Source organism: Saimiri boliviensis, chromosome 8, assembly GCF_048565385.1.
Source record: "Saimiri boliviensis isolate mSaiBol1 chromosome 8, mSaiBol1.pri, whole genome shotgun sequence".
Taxonomy (NCBI): domain Eukaryota; kingdom Metazoa; phylum Chordata; class Mammalia; order Primates; family Cebidae; genus Saimiri; species Saimiri boliviensis.
The window spans coordinates 71,922,965-71,937,413 of NC_133456.1; the positions used below are offsets into that span (position 1 = coordinate 71,922,965).

Genomic DNA, 14,449 nt, shown 5'->3' on the forward strand with positions numbered 1-14,449 from the left:
AATTCTTTCTTCTCTCAAATTCTGCCACTTTCCCTGGCCCAGTCCCTCTCTGCTGCAGGAGATGAGAGGCTAAATGTCGGCAGGGAGGCCCCTGATTCTGATCCTGTGCTTTAAATTGGTAATTAGTCTAAGTCTGTTACTTTCTCTCTTCAGTGGACCAGTGGGAGGCTCTTAGCAACAGCCTCCCAATCTACCTTCCTGGTAGATAATAGTTTCCTGAAACGTCTCGTTATTGGTGTTAAGTGGAGCATGGAGAGTCCTGGTGCCCCGCCTGCTGGAGCCCTTCAGTTGCTCAGAACTTCCCCTGTGGTGACCTGGGACTCTCAGCACTCCCCTCAACACCAGTAGGGAGGTCCTTGCCGCCGTTTGGCCGGCAGGGAGCCAACACCAGAATCCCATCCATTCCTGGCCCCCTCCTGGTGCTAACAGTCTTCAGTCAGGTTCCCCAGAAGCAGCCTTTGCAAATGTGTTATTGAGAAAGGGCTTTCAGATGAAGCCTGGAGACCGTGAGGGCTGAAGCCAGGACAGGGAGGAAGCCAGGCCCAGACGTGGGCTTGGCAGAAGTCCACCATCAGCTGGAGCCTCTGGGCAGTGCTGGAGCATGGACGACACCACAGGTCACCATCCCAAGACAGGAATGGCCTCTGGACCCTGAATCAGTAAGCCATGGTGGGTCGTAAGCCCCCCTAGGAATGAGGATGTCTGGGTAGGTGCCCTTGACCTCCTGGGTTGACAGTGGCCTGCTCCGCCTTGACCTCATACATAAGCTCACAGGCATCTCCTGGCTGGACGGCCCTGGTTAGGTGAGGGCAGCTGTCTGAAGGGCACAACTGTGAGCCGTTGTCAGCTAACCTCTAACCTCTCAAATGTGTAGAGACACTGAGGTTAGCTGTTGGCAGCAGAGATGTGGGGCAACAGCCCAGAAGGAGGATCTGGGCAGGCTGCCAATACTCTCTACCCTAATTCCATGTGTGGTTTGTTTTAAAAACTTTTTTAGAAGACTTAATTTAATTTTTTTTTTTTTTTTTTTTTTTTTTTAGTTTCGCTCTTGTTACCCAGGCTGGAGTGCAATGGCGTGATCCCGGCTCACCGCAACCTCCGCCGCCTGGGTTCAGGCAATTCTCCTGCCTCAGCCTCCTGAGTAGCTGGGATTACAGGCACGCGCCACCATGCCCAGCTAATTTTTTGTATTTTTAGTAGAGACGGGGTTTCACCGTGTTGACCAGGATGGTCTCGATCTCTCGACCTCGTGATCCACCGGCCTCGGCCTCCCAAAGTGCTGGGATTACAGGCTTGAGTCACCGCGCCCGGCGACTTAATTTAATTTAATTTGTTTATTTGAGAAGGAGTTTCTCTCTTATTGCCCAGGCTGGAGTGCAATGGTGTGATCGCGGCTCACTGTAACCTGTCTCCCAGGTTCAAGCAATTCTCCTCCCTTGGCCTCTTGAGTAGCTGGGATTACAGGTGCCTACCATCACACTTGGCTAATTTTTTTTTTCTTTCTGAGACAGAGTCTTGCTCTTTCACCAGGCTGGAGTGTAGTAGTGCAAACTCGGCTCACGGCAACCTTAGACTCCCTGGTTCAAGCAATTCTTCTGCCTTAGCCTCCCAAGTAGCTGGTATTACAGGCACGCACCACCATGCCCAGCTAATTTTCGTATTTTTAGCAGAGATGAGGTTTCATCATGTTGACCAGGATGGTCTCGAACTCCTGACCTCAGATGATCCACCCACCTCAGGCTTCCAAAGTGCTGGGATTACAGGCATGAGCCACCATGCCTGGCCATATTTTTAGTAGAGATAGGGTTTCACCATGTTGGCCAGGCTGGTCTTCAACTCCTGACCTCAGGTGATCCACCTGCCTCAGCCTCCCAAAGTGCTGGGATTATAGGCATGAGCCACCGCGCTCAGCTGACTTTATTTTTTTTAGAGCAGTTTTAGGTTCATAGGAAAACTGAGAGGAAGGTACAAAGATTTCCCACACATCCCCTGTGCTCACACGTGCACGGCCTCCCCACTCTCCACATCCAGAGAAGCACATTTGTTACAATGGACAAACCTACCCTGAAGATACCACATTCACCCACAGTCTGTAGCTCACATCATGGTTCACGCGTGGTGTGCATTCCTTGGGTTTGGACATATTTATAACCACATGCACAGCAGTCCCCCTTTATCCTAGGGGGCTACCTTCCAGGATCCCCAGTGGATGCCTGAAACCGCAGCGATGACCGAACTGAACTGCCCTCAGCGGGAACACGTTTCTGTTCGTCTTCCACCCACACTGTTATAACTCCTTTCTCATCTTGGTACTGCTGCCATAACTCTGGCAGTTTTGAGATGCGACAGCAAAACCTGTAAAAATTTCTTTCTCCTTCTTCACAATGTCATGGGTAGACGATTCCTTCTGACCGTAGATCTTGGCCACCTCAGCCTGTGATTTTTTTTCTTTCTTGTTAAGTCAAGAACTTTCACCTTTTCACTTAAAGGAAGCATTTGGCGGCTTCTCTTTGGCACATCTGAATTTCCAGGATGACTGCTATGCTTTGGGGGCCATTATTAAGTAAAATAAGTGCAATGTGAACACAGGCACTGTTATCCTGACAGTCCATTTAATCACCAAGATGGCTACAAGTGACTAAGTTTGGCAGGGTGGGGAGCAGAGACAGCGGGAACACCCTGGACACAGGGATAATTCATGTCCCAAGCAAGACACAGCGGAAGGCATGAGACCACATCACTCTGCTCAGGATGGCGCATCATTTAAAATTCACTGACTGTTTATTTCTGTAATTTTCCATTTGCTATTTGGGCAGCAGTCAACTAAGAGTAACTGAAACCTGGAAAGTGAAACCGTGGATAAGGGGGCACTGCTCCCAGACTTCTCAGTGTGAGACATTTGCCCGTCATATGCATTCTGGCCCAATTAGTTCTACGCAAATGAATAGCAGGAAATCGATTTTATACCACATAGTGGTAAAATGCTCTTTTTTCTCCCTCATTTCACTACAGAAGGGCTAGGTCCTAGGTGGTGTCTTCCTTAGCACCTAACAGCAGGCATCACCCCACTGCTTCTGTGCTCCCCTCTCCCACGGGACCCTCCTTACCTTCAACCCCTCCTGTGCTGGAGGCTGGGTCTTCCTTGCTGGTGGCAGCCCTTTCCATATCTTCAATCCATGGTCCGCAGCCCACTTCACTGCCTTTGCTTTAGAGAAATCAACATGAACACTGAGTCACTGGAAGGAATGACACACACATCCCTCCCCTACCGGTCGGAGTAGCGCTGGCTCACCTAGCCCATCTCCAGTCTGGGTCTCGAGGACCGCAACTCCTCCCTTACCTGTAGCTGAAGACCTGCCTCAGCTCGGCGGGTGATACGCGGTAAGGAAATGTCCAAGGACACTCCTTGTTAGATTACACAGCACACATCTAATTGGCTAGAAATCTTAAAGGGCAAGAGGTGAGGAGGAAGAATCCCCTTTGTCTTCTCAAAAATGTCTTCACTGGCTCACTACAGCTCCTTCCGTCCTCTTTATTGACCCAAAATGTCAACTATTATAGTAACTCTTTTGGGCTAGACGAATCCAGAGAATCAACACCTACTAAGCACTGGAGGTGCCTGAGCCAAACCTCATGACCTCCGGCCTTGCTTGTAGAGTGGTGTGCTGGCCTCATCTAATTATTCTATGAGTTCTTTCAGTTGTTTACTCACTAAACATTTACTGAGCATCTACACAACTGCCAGGCTCTTGGTAGATGAGGCCTGAGGGAAGCTAAAACTGATAAGACAGCCTCCATGCCCTAGAGGAGTTCATGGTCTATAGGGAGGAAAGGTAAACACATCATAAAATTACAGCATATTAAACACTGCAATAGAGAACTACGTAAGAGTGTGGGGGCAGAGAGGAGGGGGAGAAACAGCTGTTTTCTGGAGCCCTCACCGTTTGGGGTTAGGGTCGAGGAGGTTTCCACAGAGGAGTGGGCCAAATGAGCTTTAGAAAAACGCAGCAGACTCCTGTACCAGAACTGGATCACGGTCGACAGGTGTTCTCAGTAACCACACACTGAGAACTCACTGAGTGCTTTGGACAGGAAGAGGAACTATCCAGGCAGATTGCTTGTAAGTTGTAGGAATGGATGGGGCGGGGAGTGCCAGTGACGACTTAACCCTGAGAGGAGTGTGAGCACGTCTTCCTCCCAGACAAGGGGGAATAAAGAAAGGAAGATGATCGGGAGGGTTCTGAGTGGAGAGGAGGAAGCCCTGGGTAACTGTGCCTGCTCAGCCAAGCAGGAGGCAGGGCAGCCTTGTGAAAATAGGAACGGAACAGAAAGCTCAAGAAAACAGCCGAAAGCAAGGGCAATTAGGGGAGGCTTCGAACTGGCGGGTCTACCTCAACTGGCGACACAGCAAGCAAGCACCAGAAAAGATATCCTAGCTAGCAGTGGGGTTTGAAACTGATTCAATAGCCTAGGCTAGCAGTGACGTTGGGAACTGATTTATTATTTTATCTTTTATATTTATTTATGTACTTATGCACTTACTGATTTCTGAGATAGGCTCTGGCTGTGTCACCCAGGCTAGAGTGCAGTGATGTGATCTAGGCTCACTGCAGCTTCGACCTCCTGGGCTCAAGTGATCCTCCCACCTCAGCCTCCCGAGTAGCGCACTACCATGCTAGGCTAATTTTTGTATTTTTTTTTTTTTGGTTAGAGACAAGGTTTCACCATGTTGCCCAGGCTGGTCTCAAACTTCTGGACTCAAGCGATCCATCTGCCGTAGCCTCCCAAAGGGCTGGGATTACAGGTATGAGCCACTGCACCTGGCCAATATTTTTTAAATATTGGAAATCCCTTGTAATAAGCCAAGTGTTAGGGGGACAAAAAAAAAAAAAAAGCAATAAAAGCAATGACATGGACTCAATATGAAACAGCCAAAGCAACTGACATGTCTTTAAAATAAAATATCAGTACTCACCCAGTGCTCATTTCAAACTGTGGATTTCCTTGGTCTAAGATTTAAAAAAAGGAAAACAAAAAACAACACTCTCAAATTTAAGCTAATTTGAATTAGCTTTACATATTGATTTTTAAATACATATATGTGCATAGAGAGAATACTATAAAGATCTATAAAGGTGTAGGTCTTGATCTTGTTTTCCCAGGAGTTCGGAAAACATGGCTGCAGCCCCTGGCTCACATCCTGGCATCCTCCCCTCCTCTCTATCCATCCTGTTGAGTTTCCCACGTGCATTGATTCTGGGTCCAACCAAGTTCCTACGGTTCCTCCATCAATACTGCATCAATAAATAAACAGTATGCCCATCAAATGCTGATTTTTTTCCATGTGAGCCCAAATTATGTGACTTGATGGGGGAAAAAGTCATAAGTCCCGGGGACGGTGATAAGAATCACATTCTTTACTCAAGTGTTGTCCCAGGCATGAGAAGCACACCAGATCTCCATCTCCAGGGACCCTCCACCGCCTGCCCCAGCATAAAGGCCAAATTCCTCGGCCCGATGTTTGAGGCGTAGCTCTCCATCTCCATTTCCTTCCACCCCATCCCTGACTCTCTCAAGCTGGGCTCCAGATCATCACTGAATGTGCTCTTTGAGGCAGCTCTCTGGTTTTCAAGGTTCCTGGGCCCACCTTTTACTACCAATGTGACTGGCGCATGTCCGGTTCCTAGGATGGGATGGTGGCCTTGATTTCTGCCAGGACTGGGGCTTTGCCTTGCATTTCCCACCCACCGCACTGCCTGCCCCTGCCTTCTTCTGGGTGGGGCCTGATATTTCCTGGCAGTCTTGCTACACTTACTGATCTCAGGTAGTGATGCCACAACTGAGGAGCTTGTCCCAAACCTCAGCGCCTGCCTCCCTCTTTGGCTTCTCCTGCTTCTGTGTCTCAACCATCAGCGACACTCTTCTCTTCCCTGCCCAAGCCCTAGCTGACTCCATAACACCTGGGTACGATGTCCTCTTCTGCCTGGTTATCTCAAGAGGCCCTCTCTCTATATCCTTCATTGGCTCGCAGTGTCCTTCCTCTCACCCACGGCCCTGAGGTACCTGTATATTGCCCAGTGTATAGGGTTATTATGCTTAACAATCCCCAAAAGTTGAAAGATGTTGTAGGGTGGTGTAAAAATGAATCTAGGTGATAATGTTTATATGTCAGAGCTTTGTAAAGTGCTCAGCAGGCATGAGGTATGACAGTCCTGATATTCCTGATCTTGGAACCCTGGACACCACCTTCTCAACAATGCCTGGATATCTTTGAGCCTGAGTCTGCATTCTGCCGCTGGTCCAGCCCAGGGCCCTGGTTCCTGCTCACTCACCATCCACTGTGGGCCCTCTCTGAATTCTTAGAACCCTTGCCATTTGCATCACTCACAGAGACATTTCATCAGACCCTGCTCGGTGCACCAGGCTCAGGAGACTCAGTTTGGCCGCTGACAAATTATGTGAAACTGACCCTGTGATTGTACATCTGCAAAAGGAAGGGGCTGGGACAACTCCTCTGGGCCTTTATACTACATGCTGGGGCCTGGTTTTGCTTCTTATCTAGATTTTGCAATCCTGTCACAACTAGAGAGCACAGTGCAATCTTAAGAAGGGCTTGAGAAATCTGTTTCTGAACTGTCAACTGAATAAATATCATAACAAACTTGTCTTTTTCTGCAAGGCAGGGAAGGCGGCAGGGAGTCAGTTAAAATTTAAATTTTAGATTAAACTTAATAGTGTTGAGAAGTTAATCCTCACCAAATTGGTCTATAGATTTTACGCAATCCTAATCAACATCCCAATAAGCTTTTTTGAGAAGTTGGCAAGCAGATTCTAAAATACGTGTAGAAGCACAAAGACACTGAATAATCAAATAACTTTAAAAAGGAGGAACAAAATTAAAGTACTCAAACCAACTCATTTTAAGACTTATTAGAAGGCAGCAATAACCAACATAGTGAGGTAATGATGGCAAGGTAGACAAACAAATCAGTGGAAAGGAATCAGACATCTAGAAATAGATACTCTTACATAAATAGTCAGTAGGAGAAACAACAGTGTTTTTAGCAATTGGCAATGGAAAAACTAGAACATCAATATGCAAAGAACTGAAGTCTGATCCATACCTCACACCATATACAAACCAAAAACAGAAACAAACAAACCCAAAATGGATCAGAGATCTAAATGTAAAACTATAAAACTTCTAGAAGAAAAAAGGGAGAAAATCTTTGTGGCATTTGGATAATGGTTTCTTAGGCAGGACACCAAAAGCATAATTCATACAAATTTTTAAAATTAAATATTATAAGAATTAGTCTTTTGCTCTTCAAAAGTTACTCTTTTGGAATAAGAGGAATAGGAGAAAAAGATATGCCACACACTAAAAGAAAATATTTAATAGTATAATAATTAAAATATTTTAAGAATTAGACTTTTGCTCTTCAAAAGTTACTCTTTTGTAAAGAGAGAAAAGGAGAAAAAGATATGCCACACACTAAAAGAAAATATTTACAAAGCATTAAAAGGACAGGTATCTAGGATATACATAATAACTCTCAAAACTCAATAATAAGAAAACAATGAGCAAAAGATTTGAACAGACCCTTCACCAAAGAAGATCTTAAGATGTCAAAGAAGTATATAAAGTGAGTTCAACAATTACTAGGGAAAGGCAAATTAAACCCTTAATGACATACCACTATGTCCCTATTAGAAATCTGAAAATGTAAAAGACTGACAATATCAAGTATTGGTGAGGACATGGCACAAGAGGAACTCTCACACTATGGAAATGGAGGATGGTATAATCACTTTGGAAAGTAGTTAGCAATTTTCTAAAAAATTAAATGTACACCTATGATATGGCCTAACCATTACACTCTTAGGTATTTATCCAAGAGAAATGAAAACACATGTTCACACAAAGACTTGTACTTGCATGTTCATAGCAGCATTATTCAAAATAGCCCCAAAGCAGAAACAAATCAGATGTTCATTAACAAGTAAATGGATAAGGAAAATGAGGTCTAGCCAAACAATGAAATACTACTGAACTACTATTCAGCAACAACAAAAATATGTACTATTGTTTACAAAATGCAACATAGACGAATCTCAGAATAATTATGCTGAGGAGAGAAGCCAGACCAAAAAAAAAGTACACACTTTATCATGTTACACAAAATTCTAGAAAATGCAAACTAACGTATAGTGATAGAAAGGAGACTGGTGACCACCCGGGGCGGATGACGGGGTGGGCGGGAGAAAGGGAATGCAAAGAGCTGTGAGTGAACCTTTGGGGGTGATAGACATGTTCCTTTTCCTGACTGTGGTGATGCCCCACAGATGTATACAGACAGCAAAACTTACCCAATTGTACACTTTAAATTTGTGTGATTTATCGTGTCATTATACCTCAGCAAAGGAGTTTAAAAAATTATAGTAAAAGGTCTCTACCTGGAAACTTTAATAAACTAAAATGTATGTCCCCAGGACTAGCCCTAGATATTCTATAGTTCTGGGGAGGGATCCAGAAATCTGCATTTGTAATAAGCCCTTCAAATAACTCGAATGCAGGTGGCGCTTAAACCACCCTTTGAGCAACACTGACTTACTAAGTAAGGATTTCTAAACAAGCTTGTGACTAGAATGTTGTTTCTGCAGCAAATTGGTGACTTTTTCTATTAGAGTTGCCATACCATTCTGTGTTAAGCCTCTAGGACACTCTACTCAATTAACATAACATGTATTTGTAACGAAGTATTACTAGTTGAAAAACAAAAGTAAATCCTAGTTTTTTCCCATATTATCTTTATACAAAGTAAAATCAGTGACATAATCTTGTTACTAGTTCCTGGCAGATGCCTACAGTTTAAATCAAGAACTTATGTTGCTTAGTTTTTGTGACAGAGAATTGATGTGGTGGCTTTCCAGTTACACTGCTTGGTTTATCTTTTCCCTTATCTTATGAGGCACACCCAGCCTTGCACATTCCTGAGCAGCTGACGATCAGAGAAGACATAGAAAAAGTGTGAAATGGTTGCATTTCAGCTGTCTCTAAAGACAAAATTTATCTTTTCTTTTTTATGCCATTTTTCTTACTGAAAATGCAAACCACTGCCAGTATAAATAATGGAAGAGAGACTTTCCACATGAGACTGGCATTTCTTAACCGTAGTAACATCACCTGAAGGGAGCATCAGAACTTAATCCATAAAGCTTGGTGTGGATTTTCCCACCAAATGTCCCTCCTGTTGTGAGAACTGGTTCAAAACAACAACAAAAAAAAAAAACATGTGAAAGGATAAAGCCTACTTAAAGATGATTTTTAATATTGAAAGGAGTACAGTGTGTGACATCAGTAAAAATGGTGGAGGAAGCCCCCCCTCCAAATTCTCTTCTTTGCGAAAGCATGAGAAAAAACTGGCAAAAATGGTCAGAAAATTGATTTTCCGAACACTGGATATTAAACAAGGGCTTGCAGCAATGTGGAGAGCATTTACTCAAGGAAAATGGCTGTGTTTCACTATGTACGGTGAGCTTTGTGGCATTTTAACTTGCCCTGTTCCTATCCTCCCCTTCCTTGGGGGCAACCTTAGAAATGAACAGCCTGCAACGATGGTAAAAATCAGCAGTCTGGCAGCCATGGGAGGAGAACAGGAATGGGGCACCGACGGAGCCTCATTCCCAGAGAACTATCATGATTTGACCTGTCCAGGGGTTCCTAGGAATACCGTACCTGCCAGGCTGTCTTTAGGCCTGACTCATAACTTGCCCAATGTGAAAAGCCTTTTCCCCAAAGGCCTCTGTAGAAAATGATTATAGGCAATTGTTTAACTTCTTGGTTGCTTGAGATATTGGCTAACAGTGGGGCAAACGTGGGCTAATCAAAAAGATTAAAAGGAAAAGCTCAGGAATAAGATGCTCATAGAGGCTTGTAAAGGCTCCAAAATATTTGAGAGACTCTAGAAGGCCATGCATACCTTTCCTGTGAGCATGTTCAGGACAGCTCTGAGAAGTCCCTGTGATCTTACCTCCCTCTGATCCTGATAATCTGCACAACAGAAAGTGAAGGCTAGGATAGAACCATCAAGTGCCAGGCTGAGCTTGAAGGTTCTAATCTGCACACATGGCCCCTTGGCAGAGACGTGAAGACTTCTTGGTTTCAGGTGTTTAAAGAAATCTTTGTCATGTCATTAGTATTTAGAGCACTAAGCTAACTGAGCAGAGGCTTCAATGGCTGCATGTGAATACAGACTACACAGAATTAGTTTAGAAAAGTCACTAAACAACAAACAGCAATGAACAGCAAAAACAACCAACAGGAGAGGTGGGAAAGTCCAGTTTCCAGAGTTGTTACATTGTGTTATTTAAAATGTCCAATTTAATGTCCTTATTTCTTTACATGTCTCATATATTTCTTTACATGTCTCATTAATTTTAAAATTATGAGACATGTAAAGAAATAAGAAAATGCAGTCTCTACTCAGGGAAAAAGGAAAATTAGTCAATAGAAACTGTTCCTGAGGAAGCCAAGATACTGACCTTACTAGACAAATACTTTAACTATTTTTACATGTTCAAGAAGTTAAAGGAAATCATATATAAAGACTAAAGGAAAGTAAAAGAACAAATCCTTGTTAAATAGAGAATATAAATAAAGACCTGTTTTAAAGGACCAAACAGAAATTATGGATTTGAAAAGTATAATAATTGAAAGAGAAATTGCAGATCTGAGCAAGCAGAACAAAGAATTAGAGAACTTATATATAAGTCAATTGAAACTATCCAGCCTGAGGAAGAGAAAGAGGAATGAAGGAAAAATGAATGGAGCCTCAGGGACCGTGAGACACCTTCAAGCACACTAACGATGTATAACGGCAGTTGTAGAAGAGAGAGAGACAAATGTGATGAAAGAATATTTAAGGAAAAAAATAGCTGAACATTTCCCAAATTTGATGGAAAACATTAATCTATATCTTCAAGGAAGTCTATAAACCCGAAGAAATATAAATTCAAAGAGATCAAGATCCACACCTAGACACATCATAATCAAACTGTCAACAAAGACAAAGAACGTTGAAAGCAGCAAGCACATACAAGGACCCTTCAATAAGATTAACAGCTGATTGCTATCAGAGATCACGGAGTCTGGAAGGCAATGGGATGACATAGTCAAAGCGCTTACAGAAAAAGTATCAGCAAAGAATTCTATACCTAAAGCCAATTTATTTTCAAGAAGGATGCTAAGACCATTCAAAGCAGGAAAAGAATAGTCTTTTCAACCAATGGTTCTGGGACAAAGGATATCCACATGTAAAAAAATGAACTTGGGCTCCTAATTCACATCATATACAAAAGTTAACTCGGAATGAATCAAAGACCTAACTGTAAGAGTTAAAACTACAAACGCTTTGCAAAGAACTCTACCAAAGAGGTTTCCAGACCATGCACAGTGTGGGAAAAAATACTTGCAAACAATATATCCAGTAAGAGTCCAGTATCCAGAATATATAAATAACTCTTACAATTCAACCATAAAATGACAAGCCAATTAAAAAATGTACAAAGGAGTTGAATAGACATTTTTACAAAGAAGATATACCAATGGCCAAAATGCATGTTAAAAGATGTTCAACTTCACTAGCCATGAGGGAAATGCAAATCAAAATCACAATGAGATACCAGTACGTGCCCACTAGGATGGCAATAATAATAATCGTTATTACAATGAACAATACAAGGGAGTTAGCAAGGCAATGGAGAAAATCGAACCCTCACATATTGTTGAGTGAATGTGAAATGTGGTATGATTTTGAAAGATGATTTGGAAGTTCCTCAGAAAGTCAACAAACGTTACCATATGGTCTGGCAATTCCACAGATACACACCCAAGAAAACTGGAAATAAAGATTTGCACAAAAATCTGTGCACAAATATCTACAGTAGCATTACTTACAATATCCAAAAAGTGGAAACAGCCCAAATCTTCATCAACTAATAAATGGGTAAACAAAGATGGTATATCCACACAATGGACTGTTATTCAGCCAGAGAGGGGTATGAGGTACTGACAGATGCTGCAACATAAATGAAACTTAAAAAAATATGCGAAGTGAAAGAAGCCAGACAGAAAGGACCATATATATATAATGTCTAGAGGAAAATCCAATAGAGACGGAAAATACATCAGTGATTGCCAGGGGCTGGGGGAAGGAAAGATAGAGAATGATTGCTAATTGGTACAGAATTTTTTTGTTGGGAGAGAGTCATGATTTTGAAAGTAGAATAGAATTAGTTTGTTAAAGACTTTAAAACAAAAAACAAAAGTAAAAAATAAAAAAAACTAGAATTAGACTGGGGATGGTTACTGAACCTTGTGAATACACTAAAACCCACAGAATTGTATACTTTAAGACAGTGAGTTTTCTGGTATGTTAATTATATCTTGATGTTTAAAAAGAGGAGTACAATGTCCGAGAGGTAGTACTGGCCATTTGAATCTCTGTTAACATTTTCTTGGGTGACCTTCAGATTTATTAAGAAGTTGATCTTGGCAATTAGGCGTGTGGGGGGAACACAACCAAAAGAGACACAGCAACACAACCACACACAATCACACAACCCCTCCGTCTCCACCACAATCGAAAGCAAGCACGGATCCTTCCAGGGTCTGTGAAAATGTGGCCACACTGTTTTCCCAGCAAACCATTTTCTTCAACAATATCCCCCACCTGTACATCCCCCACTGAGCTCAAATAAGTATAACCCTACAGATGGAAGTCAGCACGGGTAACCTACCTTTAACTTCATTTTGTTGTTCCATCAATAATTTACTTATTTCAGAAAACCAACAGTCTCTGATTTCTTTTGAAGCTGCCTGCAATTACACATAAGAAAATGCTGTGAGTATAAGATCACCCTGAGTGTTAATTGCAGAGATTTTATTCTCCCAGTGACCGTTAGAATAATGAGGTAGAAAACACTTGTCAAGTCATGGGGACGCAATAAGGGAAGAGTAGAGGAGACCTCTGGGGAAAGCACGAGCTTTACCTGCAGGATGTATTTCTCAAGTCCATTTCGGTTGGCAAGCTCAAACTTTCTATGGCTCCCCCTTCCAAGCTGGTGAATTGAAAGTGACATCAGCTATTGTAAAGAGGGAAGAGAAATGTTCTATGTCACCGTTTTCTGAATTTAAAGTCGTCTCTGTCAGTCACTCTAATCTGCTCTACCCTTGACAGCTCTCTTCTTTCATTTTCCTTTCAAATTTTTGCTTTCCTCTCTTAGTGACCCCAAGGCAGCAGAAAACTCAATCTGGTACAGTGTCTTCTGCCTTGTCTGTTTCAGAAGGTAACACAAGACTATTAACTTTCACTGTATCTTCCTGCAGGAGGGGCTGCAGCCCTCAACCTTTACGTGAAGAGATCCTTTCTCCTTCAACACCTGTTTTACAAGTTTCTACATAATAGTAACTGAATAAGCATCCATTAAGAAACATAAATAACAAGGCCAGACATGGTGACACATAAGCCAGTAATCAGTCCTGGAATCCCAGCACTTTGGGAAGCTGAGGTGGGTGGATCACCTGAGGTTGGGAGTTCAAAACCAGCCTGACCAACACGGTGAAACCCCGTCTCTACTAAAAATACAAAATTAGCCAGGTGTGGTGGTGTGTGCCTGTAATCCCAGCTACTCAGGAGGCTGACGCAAGTGAATTGCTTGGACCCGGGAGGCGGAGTTTGCAGTGAGCCGAGATTGTGCCATTGCACTTCAGCCTGTGCAACGAGTGAAACTCCATCTCAAAAAAAAAAAAAAAAAAAGAAAAAAGAAAAAAGAAACAAGTAACAAAGGCTACTATGAACAAATTAACAGCTTTTTTTTTTTTTGAGGCAGAGTCTCCCTCTGTCACCAGGTGCCAGGCTGGAGTGCAATGGCGCGATCTCGCCTCACCGCAACCTCCGCCTCCGGGGTTCAAGCAATTCTCCTGCCTCAGCCTCCCGAGTAGCTGGGATTACAGGCGCGCGCCACCACGGCCAGCTAATTTTTGTATTTTTAGTAGAGACGGGGTTTCACCATGTTGACCAGGATGGTCTCGATCTCTTGACCTCATGATCCGCCTGCCTCGGCTTCACAAAATGCTGGGATTACAGGCGTGAGCCACCATGCCCGGCCAATTAACAGCTTTAATCACAAGAGCATAAACGTCTATGTGTGTGGCTCATGTACGTGTGTGTGTACCTCATAGCTAACTGGCTATGAAACAGTTCCTAAACAGGCGAGAAAACAAGGCTTGGTGTGGGCATGGGTCCCTTAGACCCCAGGGTCAGGATAATGCCTACATTCAGACACAAAGACGCACAGTTGAGAAGGGCAAGGTTAAGATGAAATCCAGCCCATGTTCCAGTCACTAAGTCTTTCACCTCTCTACCTGGAGGAAAGAGGGTACTTT

The 14,449-nt window shown here is 43.1% G+C and overlaps 1 protein-coding gene across 8 annotated transcripts in view; it reads right to left on the minus strand.

Annotated features, from left to right (window-relative positions):
- The window catches only part of MCF2L2 (MCF.2 cell line derived transforming sequence-like 2), a 250,817-nt gene that overhangs the window by 12,123 nt on the left and 224,245 nt on the right, over positions 1-14,449 (minus strand). For 7 of the 8 annotated variants that reach the window (XM_074404603.1, XM_074404602.1, XM_074404600.1 and 4 more), the window contains 4 exons: positions 13,054-13,146; positions 12,802-12,880; positions 4,976-5,009; positions 3,108-3,205 (listed from right to left, as the gene is read on the minus strand). In XM_074404603.1, the coding sequence (XP_074260704.1) occupies positions 3,108-3,205; positions 4,976-5,009; positions 12,802-12,880; positions 13,054-13,146 (304 nt within the window). Of the gene's footprint in view, positions 1-1,006; positions 2,545-3,107; positions 3,206-4,975; positions 5,010-12,801; positions 12,881-13,053; positions 13,147-14,449 lie in introns of those variants that run through there. The other variant, XM_074404605.1, reaches the window with a different exon arrangement.